Raw genomic sequence first — 14,157 nt, forward strand, 5'->3', positions numbered from 1 at the left:
GGTGATATTCTAGACAGACTCGTAAGCCGATAGTAAAAAAGTGTCCTTCCACTCTCCTTGTTATCTTTTACTGTCATTTGGTCGTGTTTGTTGCATATAAATTTCACTGTGACGCACTTCACGCTGAAGGACTAAGGACGTGAAGCGCGACGACTTATTTATCAAAGCTTACTCTCAATCTTCACCCTTCAGGATCCAGGCTCTTCTCCAGTGGGTCCATGACTCATCGCGGGTGGCGGCCCACAAGATGAGTGGCCACATGGGATACGCCGGAGCCGGCTCTTCTTCTGCGTCGTCGAGGGAGTACGGCCTCCTCATGCCGTCGCCCTCCCACCTCCACTGTGTGGCAGCCATCCTGTGGCACAGCTACGAGCTGCCTGTAGACTACGACCTGCCTGCACTCCTCAACAGAGAGCTCTTTGAGTCAGTCATAGACCTTTTCCTTATTACTGAGACCATGCACGCATACACACACACACACACACACACACACACACACACACACACACACACACACACACACACACACACACATACATGCATGCATGCATGCAAACAAACAAGGGAGAGGTTACCCTGAATGTGTTCACTTTCACATTGGTTGAAAAAGAAGGGAAATTAGAGTTGCACCCTGCTGTGTAAATGTTGTTTTGCATTTCTGTAGCACTTTTCTAGTCTGTTGCTCGCTCAAAGAGCGTTCCAACACAAGCCAACATTCACCCATTCACACACTGATGCCACGCACGGTGCCAGCCTGCTCACCAGGAAGTTAGGGGCTCATTCAAGAACACTTTGACGCTATCACGAGGAGCCAGGGATCAAACCACCAAGCTCACGAAGTGTTGCTCACATTGGAGTCTTTGGAAGCTTACTATAGACAGTTTAATAAGTTACTGCTGTTGATATTCATACACTGCATAGACGTTGGTTTTGTAACAACATCAATGACTGATGATTGGTTCCCTTCCTCCAGGCTGCTGTATAACTGGTCCATGTCGTTGCCGTGCAACATTGTGCTGAAGAAGGCCGTGGATAGCCTGCTGTGCTCCATGTGCCACATCCACCCCAGCTACTTCTCCCTTCTCATGTCCTGGATGGGGATCGTTTCAGTGCCCAGCGCCAGCCATTCTCAGGCCCAGCAGCACCGCCTCTCCATGACCGACGATGGCAAAAAGCAGCACGACGCCGACACCAGCGCCGCGGGACTTACGGATGACTCCAAGCATGCCAGACCCCCCATTAATCTGTCCGAGTCCCAGTTAACTACGCTGGCAGCTGCCTCCCAGTCTCCAGGAGCCATAGAGCAGCTGCTGGCCTCAGGCTTACCGTCACTGCTGGTACGCAGCCTGGCACAGTTCTGTGTCGGCCTTCTGGCCAGTGCCGACCTGCCTCTGCCTGCTGCTCAGGCCGAGAGACGCCATCACCATCACCACTACCACTCATCCTCTTCGTCCTCCTCATCCTCACACATTAGGCCGCCTCTGGCTGCAGAGCTAGCCGCTCCGGTGCTGCGTTTCCTGACTGAAGTAGGCAACAGTCACGCCATGAAAGACTGGTTAGGAGGACCAGAGGTGAACCCGCTCTGGACGGCGCTGCTCTTCCTGCTGTGCCATTCCAGTGCCAGTGCCGGTGCCAATGCAGGCTGTCAGCCTCTGGGCTCTGGGTCTGCGGCAGGGCCTCCTCCATCCCAGCCTCAGGCTTCAGGGTCCCGCTTCTCCCTAGCGTCTTCTGGGCAGGCAGGAGGACTCACCACCCAGCAGAGGACCGCTCTGGAGAATGCCACTGTGGCCTTCTTTCTCCAGTGTATCTCCTGCCACCCTAACAACCAGCGGCTCATGGCTCAGGTCTGCTCTTATATTCCACTTTGTTAGGGTAAAGTCTAAAGCTTTCACTTTCTCTGAGACTCCAGGCATCAGACTCAGATTTGTAATTGGTTAATTACGTTGTAACTTCTTAAAAGTGAAGGAAGCATGTTAAGGCCTCAGTGGTATCAAAGACGAACTCTTTTCATGTGGATGTCTTCATTGGTGTCTGTATGATTTTTCTCTGGCTGCAGGTTCTCTGTGAGCTCTTCCAGTCTGCACCCCAGCGAGGCAACGTGCCGATTTCTGGAAACATCTCAGGCTTCATTCGAAGGCTTTTCCTGCAGCTGATGCTGGAGGACGAGAAGGTCACCGTCTTCCTACAGTCTCCCTGTCCGGTGGGTAACTTCCTCTGCTGTTGAACTTCTCTCCCTCTGCTTTCCAGACAGGAGAGACGAATGTTTAATCAATACTGGCTTCGTTTCAGCCTTGGAGTGCAGCTAGCGTGACTGTAGACTTTTAGGCCCAATTCCAATCCGACCCTACATTCTGTGACTCTGTGACGAAGTGAGCTCCGTTTGTAATCGCACTCGCAGCTGAAGCACCCGGTTGGTTTGGAATGGCATTTAATATGGCGGACCCCGCCCCAATTTACTTCCTTGGCCCGATTTGGCGTTGTGGCTACAAGATGGTCTCTGGTTTTATTTCATGTGAATTGCAACTGACTGACACGATCATAACGGCTCAAACTGAGGCCAAGTGAACATGATTGATGTAGAAATCAGCTGTGACCACAAGGGGACAGCACAACAATATGAAGCAGCAGCCTCCTCTCTCATCAGAGATCCCTCAGACTGATGCATGTCTGGTGGGGAGCATTAAGGTCTCCTCAATGACACCGAAATGCTCCATATTTTACACAACTCAATGATTGGTTGTCACAAAAGCTCTTTAGGACTCCGTGTATGTCTGGAAGCAGGATATAGAAAAATTAGTTTTAATTACCCAAAGCAGCCGTTTTAACATCCTGGCTGTCTCGTTGCTCTCGGTATTATGAAGTGATCCGTCTTGTTGCCCGCTAGCAGAGGGGGCGTGTGTTAGACAAGGTCTCCTGGTTGATCCAGACAGCAGCTGACTAGACTGTGATGACGCTTTATATCTGACCTGCCTGTACTTTCATTCAGAGAATTTACATCTGGTAACGTGTCTGACTTGTCGGTTGTTTTGAACGTTTATGTATTTGAATATTTATGTATTTTTGTTGCTTTCTCTACAAACGGCAGCGCTCGTAATGTGGTTCTTATTTAAGATTCATGTTGCCTGAGAATAATTGTCAAATGAAGTAAAGGAAATGAATAAAGGAATGGGAAGAGGAGGAGCAAACCAACATGCTCTCTCCTCAGTCAAGATATATATACACTACCGTCCACCGGTCTGAAAGCATGAGAAGACAACTGACTGGTCCATATCTCCTTAACAATAATATGAAAAAGATGTGCATCGGTCGCATGCATGGAGTACGTTTTAGTTTCTGAAGTGTCCTGTAGCTCAGCTGAGCGTTCTTTATAACACGCCAACACAGAACCATTGTGTCCCCTTTTTCTTCTCAGCTATACAAAGGACGCATCAATGCCACCAGCCACATGATCCAGCATCCCATGTATGGAGCGGGCCACAAATACCGCACCCTCCACCTGCCCATCTCCACCACGCTGGCTGAAGTCCTGGACCGGGTGTCTGGTATGTTCCAATCCAGAAGACCTTTCAGTAGAACGGAGGCATCAAATCAGGACAGAGTTTGTGTTTGATTAGTGCACCGACCGGCGTGGCTGTGTCCAAGAAGGCACATTCATTAGCCCGTTGCTAAGCTCCGCCCACTGTTAGCCGTTGGGCGTCTCGGAGTCCTGCACAAACGCAACAGGAAAGTCACTGCTTGTGCTCCTGTAATCCCTTTCTAGAATGTAACACCACTCTGAAGTCAATGTCTTGCGACGAACATGGAGCCGCAACATCTCACAGCCTCTCTCTGAATGTGTGATGGAAGAGATCAGAAAATTCTGTTTTTGAATATAAAGTATACGCGCCTCATGAAGCACACAACACTGTATCCCACGGTGTGTAAGTAACCACAAACACAGAGGCCAACTCCCTCACTGAGGCTGAAATATCACACTGACTCTGTTTAGTGATGACTACGGACACAGTGTTGCTGTTGACCGTTGCCCATAAATGTCCATAAATCTGCTCATTCAGCACAGAAAAAAGACATTGTTTATAACTTAATAATTGGTGTGTGTCGGCCGGTTAAGATGCATACCATGTCACCAAACATCCCCGTAAGAAAATCAGAAGAACACATCTTCTCACTTCAGATGGTCAAATATCATGGATCTTGTATTCTTCTCTCCATGTATCTGTAGTCAATGGCGGTGTGTTACAAACCTATAAAGCTGCTGAGAAAAAGCACATTTTTACACAGAGCACAGTCAGATCAGTTTCCTCAGCCTGCAGCTCTTAACCTGGGAGCAAAATGCATATTTTAGGGATAATTACCAGATAATCAGCAGGTTAATAAAGCAATGAATAAATAGAAACATGTTTTTTAGACTTTCCTCTAATCTTTACTTTGTCTTCTGCCATTTGCTGGATTACTTTCCCGTCTTCAGGCCTCCAAATAGTCATATAAAACTTCTTCTTTTTTTTTTACATGCAAGCAATTAAAACCATTTAAACCGACGTTCCAGTCTTATAGTCTTACATCGGCAGTGTGGGAGCATGTTGGATATCTACCAAATGACCAGGAAGTTAATGAACAAAACGGATATTCAATTTACTGAGTGTGCCGTCAAGAAGCGACTGCACAGTGGTCCAACGTCTTATTAAGATAATGATCCAATGTAAAAAGAAGCGTCATCAGCGGGGAGCAGTCACAACGTGGATATATCTAATGATGACAATAGATATTGTAGTTTCTCTGACTATAATCGTGCGTGTGCATAAATCCAGAGTTCAAACCGAATGAATAGAGAGAGAAGGCTACGCAGTAGGCATTGCTTCATTTCTTCTGTGCCTCCTCCATCACTCGTCTGATCCACTTCTTCAAACACAGAGCTATAGCAGTACGTTTGTTCCCCATGACGGACAGTGGGGCCAGAGTTGTGCCGTAACCTGATTCTAATCCATAGATCAATGACCAGGAAGCAGCTTTTAAACCAAAATAGCTGCAATTGTAGTTATTAACACAATGAATTGCAGACGTCAATGTGCCCTTGTTTAATTAAGCTCATCGGCTGAGGGAGGACCTGCTAGCTTCTAGCCGGCTTTGTACGTGAAGGAGAGACATCGACGCACACCGGCACTTCTTCTACCGTATTATATTGTCTGATTTCATGCCGTCTTCCGTTAATCCAAACAGACACACCCAGCATCACAGCCAAGCTGATCAATGAGCAGAAGGAGGACAAGGAGAAGAAGAATCATGAGGAGAAGGAGAAGATGAAAGCAGACAGTGGCTTCCAGGACAACTACAGTGTTGTTGTGGCCTCAGGTACTCGACTGTGTTCCACACACGCCTCCTGTCCAATGGCAGCGCAGCCAACCTCTGCTGTGTCTCATCTCACCGGCTTCATGCCCATCAGATTAGAAAGGACGAGGGAGGGATGAACAAGAATCTTCTCAGATTCTATTTTTGTTGTGTTTAGTGAAGAGAAGGCTAATCTGCATCGTCAGCTGTTTAACTCATTCAGAGGTATCACTGTATATGTGTTTTGACTTATTAATCAGATCTACATTGATTGTCTAAGGCTCCCAGTCTGTCTGTGAGCTCATCTGGTACAGGCAGCTTCCCGTTCCTCACTACGGTGGGTGGGCAAACCAGATCAATACATACAAACACCGGCGACTTTCACACTGTTTCGGTTCAGTAAATGTCTGCTGGCAGTCAGCCTGGTGAAGGCCGGCTAGAAACCAGGACATGTTGTCTATTGAAAATAATAATAATCATAACTTTATTTATACAGCATCTATAAAACTCTTTACAAAGAGCTCACATGCACCTCATCCCCTAATTTAGCAATATTCACTTTACTTCTCCTCATCAGACGTGCTTAGCTGTTAAGTTAATCATTTAGTTTTTATACTACGAGAGATACTGGATCTGTGCAAACGGGAGGTCCAAAATCCTGGTCCACCAGGATCCGGCACACATTTAGCCCTGTGTGTAATACTAACAAGTATGAACCTGTTTTTCTATCGACGAGAACAGGACTAACCCCCTGATGTTTCCATGTTGTGTGTCTGACATCAGGCTTGAAGTCCCAGTCCAAGCGGGCTCTTTCGACCCCTCCCAGACCTCCGTCGAGGAGGGGTCGCGTGATGAGTGACAAGTTGACTGCGTCGTCTGGTGTGGATCCTTCAGCCAAAACCATCAGTGTGCCTGTCTTCCACCTGTACCACAAGCTGCTTCCAGGTACGACCATTCAAGTGCAGGGTTGACACGGCGGCTCACCTCAACGTGTTTGAGCCAAGTACTCAAACTGAGCAGCCTGACTTTGTGTGTCAAGTGAACGTTTGCGTTTTCCCTGTCCTCTGCTCCAGGTCAGCCCCTTCCATCTGAGATGACCCTGGCCCAGCTACTCACACTCCTGTACGACCGCAAGCTGCCACAGGGCTACCAGTCCATCAACCTGACGGTCAAACTGGGCTCCAAGGTCATCTCTGACCCTGGTCTCTCCAAGACCGACTCCTTCAAGAGGCTACGCACTGAGAAAGGTACCAAAAAGAGCTCGACGTTTCAGATAATATTCCAATGATTCTTAACGTTCACAACTCAACACCAGCTCTCCCGCTCCATCGGTAGTATCAGCAATTAATGTAGGTTTAAGCATAAAAGTTCCTTCTTGGAAATTGCAAAAAATCCAACTTGACGTCTTCCTAGCTTTGTCTGGAGCGTTCAGCTGTATCAGACAGTCTTCATCAGCGGACTCTATGAGTCCACATGTCTGTTTGAACCAAGAAACAGACTTCAGATAGAAGTCCATGCTTGACTTAAGGTACAGACCTCAACATTATTGGTATCCCTGGGTTGTAAATACATCATGTACAATACAATGCCCTGAAATAACAGTCCTGAAACAGCTTTGCCCTGTCGACACTAAAACAATCACATTTGATGAAGCGATAGAAGGAAAAAGTGTAAAAACTGAAAGATTGAAAGTATTGGCACCCTTTTAGAGGAATTTACATCGGTTGTGATAAATTATACATTAGAGTCACCTTTGATAAAATGTCAGCGCTCGAATGACCAGTTAATTAACGATTAATGACTGATGGCTGGGTCGAGGATCAGGGGTCCTTCAGCTCACATCTAAAGGCACAGAAGAGTGGGTGACAATGGGGAGAAAGGACCAGCAATGATTTCTGATCTAATTGAAGATATTTGGAGAGCGTTGAAAAAGAATCCTGTAAACATTTAATAGCCTGAACAAATTGCAATAGAAGAGCAGACAAAGTGTCAAAGTGTCCATGAGCGAGACATGACACCCAAGTCCCCCCTGGGTGCTGTACAGCAGCCCCCTGCTCCTCATGCTGGAGATGGTTTAAAGTTACAAATTCAACATTGTTGTTCTGGTTATTTATTGGGCTGGTTGTGAAAGAAAAGCTTTGACGTCTAAAAAGTTGTGGAATGTTTTTTTTTCTTTTTTTTTCTGTTGACCTTTCCAGCACTCAGGCAATTAAGGTTTTGTGATTCTTAGGTGTTACCTCTGTACATTATTTATGGGATTTGTATCTATGAATGTAGATTTCATGTATGGACAGTAGCATATAGAACGATTGCGTTGCACCAGGCGTGCCTCTTATCCAGTGAGGCAGATTTTCAAATGAACACCGTGGCTGAAGGACGGGTTGTTCAACAGTCTGCGTCCATAGATGTGGAGACTCTAGGACCGGTTATATTTAGCTGGTTCTGCAGTGCTGGAGTGTCAGCCCGAGGTCGGATACATTTGTAACACGGTGGTCTTGTTTTGATGATGTCAGCGCCGGTGAATCTGCAGAACTGCTCAGATACCTCTCGTCATCGGCCGTGACCCGTCCACGATCCGCAGTGTCCATTTCAAAACTGTCGTCTCATTTGTTTGGATGAGTTGTGCCGTTGATGGTTGGGTAACCCGCATCATGTGTTGTACTTACAAGGACAAAATGTAACGCATCATCAGCTTGTTTTTAAGCCATGACTGTGAACATCGTTTACCCTCTGAACATTCAACCATTGGACATTTTCTATCCAGAAAACTCAATCTCTACTGTTCTAGCACAGTTTAATTAAGGGGAACTCCAGCAGTGTTTACAGCTGTGGAGGAGTACCTCTAACCCGACATGCCAGATGGTCTCACGGAACCATGTCAGAAGGTCAGAAGGTCAGGCACCTCCCAAATATACTTGGCAGGTGAATAAATGAACCATCTAACAATCAAACTGTTGCCAAAGCGAGTCGGTAGAAGAGGTGAGCCGTCAGAGCCGTCCTTTGCAGCACACACAGTTGTTTTGGATGCAGCCTGGCAACCCCTCATTGTTCTTCAGCCTTGACATTCCCAAAATGAGCTGGTGCAGATTTGCTGCTTCCCTCCCAACGGACTTGAATAAACCACCTCATTGTTAAACGTGCCCACTGCCCAGACGTCGACACTTGAAGTGGTCAGTCATTATCTTTATTGATATCTCTGTCCTTCCTCTCTGTGGCGGCTGAATTCAGACAGCCTCATTACAGGAGCTGTAGAGATCGGACACCCAGCAGCACAGACAGACCAACAAATAACCCCAATGAGTGGCCCGGTGGAGTCTGTCCCTGATCCAGACGCTGCATCCCAGGTTTCATTTTCTAAGTGAATTCACTGTCGGATGTTTTGCCTCTGAAGAAAAATGGACCCAGACTGCTGTCGGCCGTAACGCACTCCGATCACGCACTCGCATCATGTCCGGCGTACGCTCTGTTTGACTACGCTGCCATTCCCCAAGAAATGCTCCCAAATAACCGTTGAGATTCATCTCTCCTTCCCTGAAAACGTTTTACAGCAGATAGATAAACAGAAGTGACAGTGACCCCTGAAAAAGACAGTGAGACGTCCAACTATGAAGCTCTGGACCTCTGTCCGTCTGTCTGTCTCTGCATACAGTACGTACTGTGTGTGTGTGTGTGTGTGTGTGTGTGTGTGTGTGTGGGGGGGGGGGGGGGGGGGTGTCCTCAGCAGACCTCGAGGACTGCTCCATCTGTTGTACTTCACACTTGGTAGATGTATTGTTGCGGACCCGAGGCAGAACCATGTGGAATTTGGTACAATTTGGACATGGGACGTGTTCAACGTTCAAAACGACGTTGAATAAACCGGAATGGCCTCATAGCTGGAACTCGTAGTCTGCAGCAAGCCCTTACAGACCGGAGCTCTGCAGTTCACTCTAACTGCAGGATGCGCTACATGCATGCTGGATATCTTCCATGGAGTCGATACAAACAGCAGAACCGAACCAGACTGTCTTTCATGGGAGTAACGGACAGAGAGACGTGGACAGCAATGAATCACCTGCCTGATGCTCTCCTCTGTGAGAGACGAGCGGCCTTTTGAAGATGACCCGTCAATCCACGGCGGCTTTATGTAATCATGAAACACCGAGGCTGTGCCAACACAATAAAACGCCGGTGGGTTAGCATTAGTCTGTTTTGCCTTTCACCGTTTGTTTGGTTTTGATCGTCTGACTTTGTCTTCAGTGCCGTGTTCTCAGTGTAAACAAGGACATTAGGACGGTGTTCCATCTTCAGCACACAGCTCATCTAAGGGTGGGGCACCCTGCACACATTAAAGCCTGGTGACGACCATGATGGTCTGTAGTGATTGGACGCTGTTTGGTTCTTTGAGAAATAAAATAAGATAATATTCAGAATAGACCAGGGGTCCTGAAGAGGCGTACGCTGCTTCTCATGCTAGAGCTGTGACCCGTACAAACAGACCTGTACACAAACTCTGACCCACGTGTATCTGCTTGAGCAGGCGGGGAGGACGGCGACTGAAATGAGGAGGTGGAGAATGGAAAACAGATTATTATGTTTGTATTATGATGCCTCTCACACATGTCACTTCATATCAGTAGACACTCTGATAAACATTGAAACCAGCAGTGTTATTTGTGCTTGTGAGTCATAACTGTTCCATAAGCACCGGTTCACTTGTAGAAGATTTACGCCAACTCAAATCATATTGTGCTCAGTGTTCCATCAGCGCTGTCTGCACCCTGCAGCACAGAGAGGAGACCATGAGAAGATCACCATGGTCGTAGAAGACGAGATCAAATCATATTAAATAATTGCAGAACAGAGCGTCTGTAGTTTCCCTTAATCTTCTAATAGGCTACTGTGTAAATATCACCGAGTATAGCTTTAGTTTTCATTCCCGGTTTGTTGGATAGGGACAGATACAGTATACTGTGTGGTCTACATACTGCAGGTGAACTGAAAACAGCTCTCCAGTAAAAAAACAACAAGTTTCCCAAATCCCAGACAGAGTGTGAACATACAACAGGTGCTCCCTTTGCTCTCCTTGCAGTGGACCACTGTGACATACTGAACAGCTGTCCCGAGGACGAACCCATGACAGCCGGCGAAGAATGTCTGGACGCCGCCACCGACGAGTCCCTGCTGGAGACCAACCCCATCCAGTCCCCGCTGCAGGTCTTTGCGGGCATGGGTGGCCTGGCGCTGATCGCTGAGAGGCTGCCCATGCTCTACCCTGATGTCATTCAGCAGGTGAGACTCAAACACAGACGTGTGAATGGATGACGAAGGTTCCATTGAAGTACGGGGTCAAGTAGAGCTAAAATCTTCAGCCAACAGAGACAAAGAAGACAAACCAGTCCATTTTTAAACAGAGGCCCTGAACCCTGTCAGGTCAAAGACGAACACACACAGCCAAGAATCAATTTAAACATTGATTCTTATCTTGTCTCTTTTATCTTTTCTATTTCTTTCGCTTGTTTGGCTCCTCTGATATGTTTTCATGACATTGCTGCTCTGTAAGTTGTAGAGACACATTATCTACAGTTCAGCTCCAGCAGTCATTTTCCAAATGTACAGGAGATTGAGTGAGATTGTTTTTAGGATGTTATTAAAACACACAATTTCACAAAACAATCCTCATATCTAGGTCCATTTCCCGTGTCTTTGGGCTGACCTGTTCAAATGAGCTCAGCAGCTTCTGAAATACCTGATTTCATCTGTGATAGTGGAACAGAATGTCTTTGGGTTTAGGAGCGTTAGTAGAACAAGAGATGTTTCAACTTGAGATTTACTTTTTCACTATTTTCTGACATTTTCCGACCAAACGAGTTCTCCTGAAAGTAGTTGGTGGATGAATCGTTACTGGCTGTGATCATCGGTTACGTTAGACGTCATGTTCTCGGTATGAAGAGAATCCAGCCTCCTCTCCTTTAGGCTTCAGTCGGACACATGATGACTCTGCAGCGTTCCCGCTCTCCTAATATCGTCTGTCAGCATCGTCTCATATTCGCTGTCACCTTTGCCAAAGTTACCCTCCAATCTCCCGGATGGTCGTTTGCAGGTCAGCGCCCCGGTGGTGCCCTCGGCCACGCAGGAGAAACCCAAGGACAGCGACCAGTTCGAGTGGGTGACCATCGAGCAGTCGGGCGAGCTGGTGTACGAGGCGCCGGAGTCCATCGCCGCCGAGCCGCCGCCCATCAACAAGCAGCAGTCTCAGTCGTCCTCGTCGTCCTCGTCCTCGGTGCAGACCATGTCGCCCATCCCTGCCCACTCTCTGGCGGCTTTCGGCCTGTTCCTGCGCCTGCCGGGGTATGCGGAGGTGCTGCTGAAGGAGAGGAAGCACGCCCAGTGTCTGCTGCGCCTGGTGCTGGGTGTCACAGATGATGGAGAGGGCAGTAAGTCAGACACATTCACTGAGATCACGCTGTCTGTGCTCCATCAGATGGAGGTTTCACACTAGTTCTTGTGTCTGTGCTCTTGAATACTAATCATGTCTTTGTAACCGGTGCTCCCGCTGCTCATACTAGTCTGGACTAATTAATGAGATGGTCTCACATGAATGTAACATGATCATTTCTCACTGATGCGGAGTTTGTTTTCTAGTCGGAGAGCCTTTTTCATCTTGTTTAGTGATACAGCTAGAGAGGCACATATGGAATAATAACTGTTAAAACAGAACATTTCTTAGCACGTTTATTGATGCATACATAATGAACAAACTGTGTTTTATCAATGAAGCACACACTTAATGACTTGTTGAAGGTATGGGTCTCTACAAAGGGCTGTGGGTCGTCTCTCAGTCACAGGATCGGTGGTTCGATCCCCGGCTCCTCTAGTCGACGTGTCTTTGGGCAATTAACCCCAAATTGCTCCCCTGCCATCAGTGAATGAATGGGTGTGAACGACATGTAGTGTTAAAGCGCTTTGAGCGGTCCAGAGACTAGAAAGGCAGTATACAAGTCCATTTACCTATTACAAATAGCATCACATCACAGAATCACAGTAAATCCAGAACCAAAAGCTCAGTCTCCTGATTCGCCTGTATTGTCCCCTCAGGTCATATCCTGCAGTCTCCTTCGGCCAACGTGTTGCCCACGCTGCCTTTCCACGTGCTGCGAGCGTTGTTCAGCAGCACTCCTCTGACCACCGACGACGGCGTTCTGCTCCGCCGCATGGCCCTGGAGATCGGGGCCATCCACCTGATCCTGGCCTGTCTGTCGGCCCTCAGCCATCACGCCCCCCGCAACCCCAACGCCAGCTCCAGTGTGTCTGAGGTATGACACACACACACACACACACACACACACACACACACACACACACGCTGATGATATTCATGAAGGTCTTTAACCTTTAGCTTTCTTTGAAGTGAAGATTTGCCAGACTGACCTCAGAAATATTCCCAGAGTTTGATTTGGTCCTTAACTCAAGGCCTCTTCTGCATATCGCTCAGCGAGCTTCTTACAAAAAGCTCTTTTGTTCAGAGCAGACGATGAAGAAAAAAAGCCAAATGGAGCTTTTGGAGAGAAATATGCCAGTGGGAGACGTGTACATTGCTTTATTGACACCTTCAGTGTGAGAAGCAGGGGTACTCATGACAATGAGACCAGCTCTCAACATCCCCTTCCTGTCCTGCCCATTAAACTGACGAGAAGGTTTCCACTGAGCCTCTGCTGGGCCTCAACAGGCAAAGCGTCTCATTCTAATCCAGCCCAAAGGGTTTTACTTCAGGTACTAAAGAAGCAACAGGAAAAGCTTGACCTGCTATTAACCTGACTGAGTGACGGACATAACGCATGTTATTTTACTGGACCGTGATAACTGTACAGCATCGGTGCATATCAATAAAGTGAGAGGTCTGAGGATATTCAGGAGCAAACTGTTTGGAAGGTACCTCCTCTGGCTTGGTTGCTTAATCTGGATCCTGCAGAAGAAGTAGGCGTGTAGGTTCTGGACTAGACCTGCCTCGTTTGTTGTGCTGCGGGGATCCAGTCTGTCTGAGGATTTATAAAGTTGACAAAGCTGAGGACGGATCACGGGGCCGATGACTTGAATGTGAGCCGAGGACTTGTCACTGTGTCCTTGAGCCATGTGCTGCAGTGGGAGTCAGACATAGACCCCCACCGTTTTAAATACAAAGGCATGGCCGTCCCATCGAACATCAACTCTTCACCTAAAGGTCATTGCTGGTTGTCATCCATGTTGGCTCCCATTGATTACTCACTACTTCAATCCAGGCCTTTACTCCACATGACCATCAAAGACAGTCCCATGAATGAGTAGTTTCACCTTTATTTTGGAGGACAATGTGGATATTTTTAGGCTCAATTTGCTAATGAATGTCACTCAAGAAGAATACCATTTCCTCTCCAATAGTTGCCTGTGTGCAGAGCAGAATTGTACTGATCATTTTTAATACACTGTCAACCATCCTCACAAACATAGAAGGATTCTGAAAAGCATTCAGAGATAAAGTGCTCAAACTCCCCCAACCCGAACCATCACATGTGTGTCTGTGTCGACAGCCGCAGATATCCAGTTGTCACGGTGTGGGGACCAGTGAGGAGCAGCAGCTGTACTGGGCTAAAGGAACTGGGTTTGGTACCGGATCCACAGCCTCAGGCTGGGACGTGGAGCAGGCCCTCACCAAACAACGGCTAGAAGAGGAACACGTCACTTGTCTACTGCAGGTAAATCTACCCATCAATCCCGCGTCATATTTCATTTTAGAAATATGGTGGAAATAAGTGTACATTTAAAATGTTTCTATGATGATAGTGGTGATTTTGTTTCTATATTTCCTGTTCATGT

General features: G+C 47.3%; 1 protein-coding gene across 8 annotated transcripts in view; it reads left to right on the forward strand.

Annotated features, from left to right (window-relative positions):
- birc6 (baculoviral IAP repeat containing 6) overlaps nt 1-14,157 on the forward strand; it is an 85,732-nt gene that overhangs the window by 33,767 nt on the left and 37,808 nt on the right. For 5 of the 8 annotated variants that reach the window (XM_068728197.1, XM_068728224.1, XM_068728233.1 and 2 more), the window contains exons 53-63: nt 193-423; nt 974-1,844; nt 2,057-2,200; nt 3,413-3,542; nt 5,218-5,349; nt 6,109-6,270; nt 6,399-6,572; nt 10,373-10,596; nt 11,408-11,741; nt 12,403-12,620; nt 13,872-14,036. In XM_068728197.1, coding sequence (XP_068584298.1) covers nt 193-423; nt 974-1,844; nt 2,057-2,200; nt 3,413-3,542; nt 5,218-5,349; nt 6,109-6,270; nt 6,399-6,572; nt 10,373-10,596; nt 11,408-11,741; nt 12,403-12,620; nt 13,872-14,036 — 2,785 coding nt within the window. The remainder of the gene's footprint in view (nt 1-192; nt 424-973; nt 1,845-2,056; nt 2,201-3,412; nt 3,543-5,217; nt 5,350-6,108; nt 6,271-6,398; nt 6,573-10,372; nt 10,597-11,407; nt 11,742-12,402; nt 12,621-13,871; nt 14,037-14,157) is intronic. The other 3 variants (XM_068728215.1, XM_068728241.1, XM_068728259.1) reach the window with 1 other exon arrangement.

The sequence above is a fragment of the Cebidichthys violaceus genome, unplaced genomic scaffold (genome assembly GCF_023349555.1).
Source record: "Cebidichthys violaceus isolate CVI_PGR_0920_01 unplaced genomic scaffold, fCebVio1.0.p SCAF_10, whole genome shotgun sequence".
Classification (NCBI taxonomy): Eukaryota; Metazoa; Chordata; class Actinopteri; order Perciformes; family Stichaeidae; genus Cebidichthys; species Cebidichthys violaceus.